Source organism: Macadamia integrifolia, unplaced genomic scaffold (assembly GCF_013358625.1).
Source record: "Macadamia integrifolia cultivar HAES 741 unplaced genomic scaffold, SCU_Mint_v3 scaffold954, whole genome shotgun sequence".
Classification (NCBI taxonomy): Eukaryota; Viridiplantae; Streptophyta; class Magnoliopsida; order Proteales; family Proteaceae; genus Macadamia; species Macadamia integrifolia.
The window spans coordinates 63,097-73,819 of NW_024870597.1; the positions used below are offsets into that span (position 1 = coordinate 63,097).

Below are 10,723 nucleotides of genomic sequence, written 5' to 3' on the forward strand. Positions count from 1 at the left end.
GAATGATAAGGAGATTAACATGATATTTAAATAAGAAAGAAGGGTATAGTAGTCAAGTGAAAAATTTTCCACTTCGTGATTTTATATAATAGTATGATAGTATGATATATATATGTTTGATTATCATTAAAAGAGAAGAAGAAAATTTCACAATTCCAAAATTTTGAAATTCAAAAATTAAATTTCTCTTGGATCAAACATGCCATGCACAAAGAGAAATTCTTAAAAAATAATAATAAAAAAAAAATTCAATTTTTCTTTTCTTTTCTTGGCTACCAAAAACAGCCTAAATATCTCTACTATATACAATTGGTTCCTACCTTGAAAAAAAAAAAGTATATAGAATAAATTTTTTTTTTGATTTTTTTTCTCTAAACCCATTAATTGGGTGGGTAATTGACAATCCAAATTGAATTGAACTTTAAATATACAATTAGTTTCTAACCAAAAAAAGTATATCTAATAAATCTTCTTCTTTTTTTAAAATTCTTTTTTTTTTTATAATGCCTATAACTTCTTCTACGCTACGAAACCACAATTCACTTTCATCTTTCAGAAAACAAAAAATTTTCCCACATAATAAAAAATGAAAAAAATAATATCTAAAATATTGATGCACATTTGTTTGTTGCCAAGTGTAGAGTGTGGATCAAACCCTTATACGAGAATCATTCTTGTATGGTGTTTAATCCCATACTTAAAACTCCACTAAAGATAAAAACTAAACTCCATGAAAAATAAAAACTAAAAACTAATTAAAAGATGAGAGATATTAAATAGAGTCAAAGTCTGGATAGAATGATTCGGGTGCCTGATCCGGACCATTGTTAGCAAAAACAGGAAATGTAAAAAAAAAAACAAAAACGGATGGTACGGGTTTTAAACAGTAAAATTTTTCGAATGATACGATCAAATAAACGGTAAAAAAAATAAAAAAACGACAAAAAATGAAAAACAGACGGTAGGTGTTTTAAACGTGTAGATTTTAAACAAATGGAACAAAAAAAAAAAAAAAAAGGTACTATACTCGTATAAATTAAGAAATTATTACATGAACACTTGCATCAATGTTCAAAATAACTACGGTATCCAATACTAATGTATATATGTCTCATGTCTCATTATAAGTTTTATGATATATAATTGAATATCATCCACACCACACATATCCAAGTTTTATTGAGCAATGTGACTCGACTATGATGTTCATTATTGTCAACATAATCGACACACTCTTGGAGTAATATATGTTCAATTTGAGTTAGAAGTCATTATTCTAGAAACATTTTTCAACAAATGCATCGGTTTGTATCTCAATTTCGAGATCTATACATTGATATTGAGTTGAAGGTGATATCATGAAAAATATATGACATTTAGTTAGCTTCAAGTCGATGAAAGAATCAGATGGATCAGAATTCTGGAGAAAGAGACATGGTCAATTAAGTAGATATTATGTTCAACTAGTTAAGTATTAAAAACGTTAAAAAACATAAACATGTTTAAAACCAAAATGCTTACTGTTTACTATTTTTTTAAGTATCTTTGATAAGTACAAAAGAAAACGTAGTAAAAAACAAGAATATGTTTGTTTTAAATGCGTTTTTACTAAGGGCCCGTTTGATAACGTTTCAAGGAACGCATTTCTGCCGTTTCTGTTTCCAGAAACAGCAGAAACAGAGCAAAAAGCATTTGATAAAACTGTTTTGTTTCACTTATTTTCAGAAATAGAAATAGAAATTTATACTTATTTATGGTTCAAGAAACGACCCAGGCGAAACAAGTTCAACTTGTTTCGCCGTTTCTAGAAACGACTTGTGGCCATTTTTTCATTGGTTATTATCGACTTCTAAAAACATGACTTATTAAACACCTTCAATTCCGTTTATGTTTCTATAAACGGAATTTTATGTTTCTGCCGTTTCTTGAAACAGAAATGACAGAAACGTTATCAAACGGGCCCTAAAAGTATCCAGACTCTTTATTAAAAAAATTTATTTCTACCCATAAAAGTACTTTCAATCTGTCCATCTCTGGCATTTGAAAAAATAACAGGAAAATAATTCTCTGTTTTTCTCATCCATGTTTTTCCTTGTTTTGCTACCTGCAGAACACGACACGTGGACAACTTTAAGACCAACGCACCGGATGTAATAATTCTCACCCAACCTTGACCGTTGAATCCTCTGTTGTCCACATGTCGTGTTCTACAGGTAACAAAACAAGGAAAAACAGGGATGAAAAAAACAGAGGATTGCATGCATGAACAATAGAAAACAGCTGGACCATGGAGACAACACTACAAGAAAATTGGTCTTTAGCTGCGGTTTTAACCGCGGCGGTTGCTAGTATAACCGTGGCAAAAGGTCAATACCCGCGGTTTTCAAACCGCGGCTAATCCGCGGCCAATACCACCGTGGCAAATGAAAAGGCTTCTTTTGCCGCTGTTTATTTAAACTGTGGTTAGATACTTTGTTTTTCACCACGGTTTTTGAAACTGTAGTTAGTAAATTATTTTTTACCACGGTTTATATAAACCGCGATTGTTGCTATGCATTCTGTTGTCGCGGTTTAAGAAAACTGCGGTCAGTAATTTGCGCTTTAACTGCGGTTTTGAAAAACCGTGGCTCTTGATAATTTTACTTTAGCCCCAGTTTAGAAAAATGAGGCAACTAAATTATTATTTAACCGCGGATTAAAAACGCAGCAATTGTTTATCAATACTCGCGGTTTGCTTTATTGTGCTCAAATTATTAGCCGCAGTTTATAATAACCGCGACCGAATTTATATATATATATATATATACCTATACTTGCTAGCTAACCCTGTAAACCAGAAACATTTTGCCCAAACCCAATCCAGGGTTGGCTAAACCCAAATTAAAGAAATAGAGATTAAAGCTATAAATGATCATCATTCTTGAGACTTGAGAGACAAAAAATGAGCACTTTTCACTCCAGATTTTCTTCACACAAAAACAAAGTCTGAAACTGTATTCAACATGAACATGTATAAGAAACTTGTACCCAAAAAAGACATGATCAATGTTCTTAGTGGATACAATAGATATGAATGGTAGCTTTAGCTATAATTGTTTTTGAGCCAAAAAAGGATATACAATAATTAGGACTTGATTCAAGAACATAACTTAGTCTTTCCACCTCCCATATCAACTCAGATGTAATCTCATCATATTCCGGGACATACTCTGCCAATTACAAGATTAAGAGAAAATTAGGAAACTTAAGTGTTTATCAATTAACAAGCAAAGGAATTGGAGAATCAGAGTTGTCTTAAACTAGTCCCATTTTATCAAGACAAAAAACAGTAAGTACAGATAATGCTATAGTATATTAAGACACTAAGCATACACATAAGTTTCTAAATGAAGCAGCTATAAGTATAAAAATGAAGGAATGAAATAGTCAACATCAAGACTATCTCCAATAAGTTCTAAAAAGTGGTCTCTAGTTGTTGTTTTAAGAGAGCCACATCTTTGGTGACCAATACAGTTTAGTAATTAATTGTTAATACCTCAAGCTCCCACAGGAATTGCTTGGTTGTCGGGGCAGATACTATAATATGCCATGTAGAAGGAGAGATAAAGCCTTCATCGGCAACCTTATTTATGAAAGACAACAAGGAATTTTAGTATCCAGCCACATTCAAGAGGCCCACTTGCATAAACTCTAAAGTTAAATCACAGTGTAATAATAAAGTATGAAGCATTATACTATGGCCCATTGCATGACCAAAGATATAAGCTCAATAAATAGAGATTCTAATAATTCATTAAAAGCAATCTTGCCTACAAAAGTTATGAAATGTGAGACAATATAATTCCGACCACACACAAATTACTTGGCATAAAAAGTTAATATATGTTCATACTTGCTTGGTAGCATAAACTAATAGTTCATCAGCCAAAGTTTGTGATGTAAAAAGATAGAGTTCTCACCACACTTGACTTTTAAAAATTCACAGAATTAAGAAAACAAAAAAAAAAAGAAACCAAAAGATATCAAATGTCATAAAAGATGAAAAATATATCCTAGCTAGGACCAACTATTGCAATTCTCCTCACATACGTAGGGCTTGCATCACAACCTGTGAATTGGAACATACATCTATGTTACAAACCCACAGTAAGGGATAATAGAAGAAGATAAAAAAAATCAAATTGAATTGGTAAAGAGTCCAAATTAATTTACCATATACCAAAAAATGAGGGAAGCTTATGCAATGGCCTTAATCTTCACCTGGTCGAATGATCCCAATTAGTCGTATATATTTGTAATAAAATAAACCTACAAAAGTCATTTAATAAAATTTTAAAATAAACATATCAAAGTCATTTAATAAATTTGTAACTTACCCAATTGCGCAGAACTCTGTGAGTTTCCTTTAATTGAGGCTTGTGTTAATCGGTCCATTTCGGATTTCATAGTGTTAAGCATAGCCATCATTGCTTGTGTGCTTTCTTGTTGAGCTTTCATCTTTGCTTGTGTGTTTTCCTGTTGAGCTTTCATCTCTTCTTGCCACTTCCTTTCCCTTTCAGCCAATTGTGCTTCCATCTTTTTTTCGAACTCAAGGGTTAACATGTCTTTGGCATCTTTAAGTTTGCGTTTGACCGCAAGATCGGTTTTTGTAAGCTCCATGTCTTTTGGGCTTACACCAAGCCCAATACCACGCACACGTCCATGGCCTTCCTCGCCACAAGCTTCTCTATAGATATTGTCCTCTTCATCACTATTATCTCTCAACTCTGGAGGCAACTCACTCTGCTTTTGCTTTATTTTGGCCTACAAATCAATTTAAAAACCAAGTTATTCAAAAGGCCAAGTGTTAACACAACAATAATCAAGATTTAGCATATATATATATATATACTAACCATAACAATTCTAGATCTCTCATCTGTAGGTTGGTTAGTTCCCCTTTTTTTATGCGTGATTAAAAATACTTTTACCCTGCCTGGCCATTTCCCAGTGGGATGCTCCTTACTCTAAACAAACATACATGATTATTAGAACAAAGCCAAATTCAAAAGAACATTTTAAAATTTCTAATGTTCATACATGTGCATAAAAACATACCAGCTTCTCTCCCACCCTTGCATAACTCATCCTCCCAGAACTATGATTCAGAACCTGGAGTTTTCTGTTATCTTTGTTTTTTTCACTAATTGCCTACCATATTAGGAAACATCATTAAAATTGGTCAACCCACAATCACATTAGAATATCAACTTTGATTGAAGAAGAATAAAATATTACCTTCTTTTTCGCAAATGTCCATATTGCTACAAGATCACGCCACTGATCTGCTGGGACCCTATCATCTGGTTGAGAATTTTCAAGACACCCATATTTCTTAATTGTTTGTTTCTTCAATTCTTTTTTGAACGCCCGCCATATGCCACTAATTTGTTGGCGTACATGTTTCTGACATTGAATTGGTATTTCATATTTATACTACAATATAGCAAAATATTAGACATTAAAGACCAACAAAAAAAACCACAATACACTATCACATTAAATGTTGGATTATAAATTAATTAATGCGATAAAACTATACCTGGATATGGTTCCAAAGTTGTTCCTTATAGTGTTCTGGAACATATCTCCAATCTTCATAGTTAAGTGGCATCATTTTTTGGCTCCTAATCAAAGTGCCCAAATATGTACTAAATTGGGCAGCTTCATCACCAATTAACTGATTTAGGTGATTTGCTCTTAACTTCACTGGTTGGCCATGAGGAATTGCCATTGTTTTGACACTTTTACTTGGCCCTCTTTTCTTCTTGGTATCTACATGCAACGATTAGATAATATTATTTATTAATGTAGTATTGTGAATTTACTAACTATAAGTTAAAAAGTAAAGAGCTATACTTCTTGAAGAAGATGATTCAGTGACACTAGTACCCTCTGTAGGTGGGGTTATATCCTCCATTATCTAAAACCTGTATACAAACAATAAAATAAAATGAAAGTAAGTAAATCTATTTGCAAAATGTGAACTTTAAAAAAAAAAATAAGTGCAATATTTGCATAACAAACTACTTATCAATCAAAATAAGTATTAAGGCAATCAACAAATACATAATCATTTTTTTCTAATAACGCTGATGTAAGGTAGCTCACCTAAACTTTGAAACCTGAAAAACCTCAATTGATCTCTGTGTTCTTAGGATGAATATGAGCTTTAGTTTGTAAGATCCTATGGGGCTTCAAGCTGACAGAACAAGACCCAGAAGAGGAAGGGGAGAAATCCAAAAATAAGGTGGACCCCCCCAGACATTGCATCCCATCCCCATATTCTGTTTGTCTAGCCAATCACTTCTTAATACTTAGGGATTGGCGAAAGGGTAAAGTTATCAGGGAATAAGATTATCATCTTATTCAGAAGTCATCCAATTTCAAAGTCGGGTCAGCCAAGAGAAATTGATATACAAGAAAATATCAGGAAAAAAGGGAGGAGAAATCATACCTGTCTTCAGTACCAGGGCGGAGTGTGGAGGAGTCCTCTTTTCCCTCTGAGCAAGAGCAGGGTTTCCTGCTAAAAAATAAAAAACTAAATTGCAGAAACTGAGCAAGAGCAGGGTTTCCTGCTAAAAAAGGGAGGAGTCCTCTTTTCCCTCTTCTTCTCTTTCTCTTTTTTTGTTTTTTGTTCTGGGTAGAATATTAGCGGGAACAATTTGGAGGGAAAATGAAAAGTTTTTTTTTTTTTTTGGTAGAGGGAAAATGAAAAGTAGATGAAGGAATGTACACAATACACATACTGCAGGGACCTAATCCCTCCTTTAATTTAACCATAAACTTTTAAAAGCATTATTATTATTAGTTTTATTTTAAATAAAACCATTACTAATCAAAGAAAAGTAATACATTAAGTGATTATAAAAGTACAAAACATCCCCATTCCAATCCCCTATTAACTGCCACTAAGCCCGATTAGTTAAATGGGCAGACAGGGTGCAGCCTTTGAAAGGCTTCAAGCCCGATTAAGCCTGATCAAGACAGGACCGGCCCGACCGTTGACACCACTACCGATATTGATATGGATTTGTCTAATGCATCCTTCTATTGATGGCAATTGTTACGATATCGAGAGTGATTAGGTTCTCGTACGAGATTTGAATCCATTTTATCTCTCTTTATTTAATACATTCCAAATCCATGAATCAAGGACGTACGAGATTGTTCTCGTATGTGAACCTGATTCGGATAGTACAATATCGATATCATGTACATACAATATTGTAAAAAAATGATGTGCTTTCATTATAAACTTCCACTTCTATCTTATTGTGAAAAATTGAAAACATTTTTTAAGTGGAGACTATGGCGGATGGTTGCTGTGCTAGTCTCCCCGATGATTAGACGAAGTGCAAGTAATTAAGCTAGCCCTTGGTTAACAAAAAAAAAAAAGCCATATATTATGGAAAATTTTTAGCCGTTGTAATTGGTAACCAAATATTACATAAATATTTTAGCAGATATAATTGGTTAACCTGATACTTCGATAATTTTTACCTCTCTTATTTTGGTTACCATATATATACTATGATAATTTTTACCTGTGTTATCTTTGATTGAATCATTTAGAGCTGATTCAGACTTCAACTTGAATCAGTCTGATCTAATTGGAACTTGGGTATTTTGTGGTGACAACTAAATTATTGGTTCAGGAATTGGGGATCAGCTCATGAAACTGTACAATTCAAGGAATTGATTCAGATCTGATTCCAATTCCAGTAGTATGGTTAGATATGGTGGAAATTGGGATCGTTGTCTATCGATTCCGATCTGAATCGACTGATTCATCAATCAGCTTACCCAATTTTAGAAACTCCAGTGTCAAAAAGTCAGTTCAGTTTGATTTATGTCGGGTTGAATCAATTTTAGTATGGAATGAATGAATTTAACAGTTAAGGAACTTTAGTTCTTAATTGGTCAGTGTTAATACAATGTTTTAAAAATTGGGGATTGGTCTCAACCAATATTAAGACATACTCGTCGGTCTCAATCTAGATAGGACCGATTTACCTTTTATTTTTTAAGAAAACAATTTTTTGGACCATTTTAAACTTATACCTTACAATTATACGAGGGTCCTCATTGGCCGACAATGATAGGACCATATAATTGTAGTGGGACTACGAACAATTAAAAACATTAGGTTGAAACCACTTAATATAAAGGGGGGATCAAATAGCACTGATATCATGTCAATTGGAGTTTCCGATGAAAAGATTATATTTCAAGCGTTATCATTGGTCGATCACGAAATTATGAGTAAGACCTTGAAAAATCCAATAATGAATTATTATTATTACACTAAGAGATATAATATAGCATGTTGGATAACTATAAAATAATAAACATGTCTTTAGCCACGGTTATAAATAACTGTGGCCGTATATGTATCTATTGCCACGGTAATAGATATATATGGCCACGGTTTTTTATAACTGCGGCTATAGACAATATCAATAGCCACGGTTCTGTAGAACCGTGATTAGTGTTATACATATAGCCGCGGTTTGTTTAAACCGTGGTTAATGGTGTACAAATTGTCATGCTTTGTAAAAACTGCGGCAATAGAGCGGATTTAGCCACGGTCTACGGCAACTGCGGCCATAGACCCCCGCCCAAGTGCGGTATTTGACCACTTTTTTTGTAGTGCAAATACCTCATTATGATCGCCGACGGCCACAAAATCTAATTCCTTAAGCATTTTATGACGGACGCAATGTCCCCTATACGGAGAATTGAAGTGTTAACCCTATTCACGCCTAAGCCTTAAATTAGTCTTCTTTTATTCTTGAAAATGTTAAGCCTAAAATCAATCTTCAATGTTCTCTCCGAACCCCAAAGGTCTAACGAAAGAAATGGCTATTATGGGTTTGAACAAAAAAAAAAAAAAAAAAAACCAGGCTTTTGATTAGTGAAGATTCACAAAGGCAATGCTAGCTTTAACTGCTCCACTTTTATTCAAAACAGGGCTTCTTACAACTACTAGTTTCATGTAACCAAAGTAGCAGATATCATCTTTCTGAAACAGTACATGCATGCATTATTTAAGCAATCAATGACATGGCTGCTGGCAGAAACATCGACGCCGGAATCCTCGGCAATAGCCGGATTGGTATCCCTCGGTCTTGCATGTTACAGCACAGAGGTTGCTGTCGTAACACAACCCCTTGAACCCACGGCTCGGAGATTCACACAGCCTTGCTTCAACATGCACCCCCATCTCCTCTGCAAAATCACACATCACTTCATTAGCTATCAATGAGAGAGAGAGAGAGAGAGAGTGAGAGAGAGAGAGAGAGTTACCAGATGCAAGAAGGACCAACATGGTGAAGAAGACAAACCAGCCAAACCTTCCCATCATGGCCACTACTTAGAGAACCTCTTGCTTCTCTGTGAGAGGAATTCAAGAACGGAGATGGAGATGAGAAGAGGGTTTATTTATAAGGAGATTGGTGTAACAGCTCGTGACTCGTGAAACCTCAAGCTTATAATAATGCAATCGTGACAAGTGTTGTTTAAATTCTCTCACTTTGAGCCATGTGGCAGAGTGGTTAAGTAACGTGTTACACTTACATCCCGTAGTGTAGCAGAGTGGCTAAGTGAAAGTGTCGCCTCCAGCTGGCTGTACCGTTCAACCCCATCTCACACCGAAAACCCTAAGATGGTTTTCACACCTTATGAATAGTGTAAGATGAGGTGGATTTTTTTTTTTTTTTTTTTTGAATAAAAGAAAGTGAATCTAGATTTGGAGTATAAAATCAACCGCTGCACTGTAACAGTGAGGATTTGGATGGTTGAAAATATCTTAGGTGCTTATGGTGGTTATTTATGCTGCTTAACTATACCTGCGGGGAAGAGGGCTGTAGGGGATGTTACAACCAAGAAAACCATGAAGGAAAATGAAAAGGAAAAAGATACCCGCATACAGGTTTCTATTCCCACAAAAAAAAGAGAAAGCTTCATTGTTGGATTGTTGGTTCTTTTGCCCTTTTTCTTTATGTTTTTAAATAATCTTTCCCTCTTATGACTTCCACTTAGATGATGGAGAATTTTTTTTAGAGGGAGGGAGAAGACCTGATAAAGGAGTGATTGGGAAGATGATAAAGAGAACTTGTAAAAAGGCAACCCTAAATTGATGTAAAAAAGAATGAGAAAAACAAGAACAAACAATGCGTACAGATTTACTAGGTTCTGCAAGATTGCCAACGTACTCGATGAAATGAGATCCCTGCATCACTATCAATGGAGAATAGGGCTAGGGCGCTCATCATCCCTGCTCCTTGGTGGGCCTACACTAGTACTCCCTAGATCAAACTGCAGAGAAATACAAGACATCGTACCTTCATCCTTCGCCACTAGAGGGTGAAGTTGTTATCACATTGAACCGTTCGATGTCATACTTGACTTCTGATCTCTTCCCTGTCATCGTGATGAAAAATTCTAAACGCTTCACTGCAATAGTGAGGATTTGGAAAGATGAGAGTATCTTAGGGTGAGTGTTTAGGTAATCTCCATCATTGGATGCTTACTGCACCATTACAATGACCGTGGAAAATATGAACTTGGATTTGAAGGCCAACTATGAGCTGAATGTAAGGTCTCAAGGATTTGGGCCTGGTTCGATTGTGACCCCAAATTCAATGCCCAACCAACCCCTGAATCATTGGGGTGGTCAAAA

At 34.7% G+C, this 10,723-nt stretch overlaps 1 protein-coding gene and 1 long non-coding RNA gene across 2 annotated transcripts; both read right to left on the bottom strand.

The window, feature by feature from the left end:
- Positions 1-2,933: 2,933 nt before the first annotated feature.
- LOC122070612 lies at positions 2,934-4,513 on the bottom strand. The gene is made up of 3 exons (XR_006137872.1): positions 4,377-4,513; positions 4,213-4,260; positions 2,934-3,209 (listed from the first exon to the last, which is right to left on the bottom strand). It is a non-coding gene; the product is annotated as an uncharacterized LOC122070612 (long non-coding RNA).
- Positions 4,514-4,526: 13 nt separating this feature from the next.
- On the bottom strand, positions 4,527-6,632 carry LOC122070620. The gene is made up of 8 exons (XM_042634812.1): positions 6,497-6,632; positions 5,899-5,969; positions 5,582-5,814; positions 5,278-5,475; positions 5,098-5,190; positions 4,896-5,006; positions 4,675-4,803; positions 4,527-4,568 (listed from the first exon to the last, which is right to left on the bottom strand). The coding sequence occupies exons 2-8, from the start codon at positions 5,957-5,959 to the stop codon at positions 4,527-4,529; spliced, it is 867 nt and encodes a 288-aa protein (XP_042490746.1). The 5' UTR covers positions 5,960-5,969; positions 6,497-6,632.
- Positions 6,633-10,723: the final 4,091 nt, after the last annotated feature.

Coding starts and splice junctions, on each gene's coding strand:
- LOC122070620 (XM_042634812.1), bottom strand. CDS start 5,959: ATGGAGGATATAACCCCACCTACAGAGGGTACTAGTGTCACTGAATCA. Junction 5,815..5,898: donor TGAATCATCTTCTTCAAGAA/GTATAGCTCTTT, acceptor CGTTGCATGTAG/ATACCAAGAAGAAAAGAGGG. Junction 5,007..5,097: donor CAAGGGTGGGAGAGAAGCTG/GTATGTTTTTAT, acceptor ATGTTTGTTTAG/AGTAAGGAGCATCCCACTGG.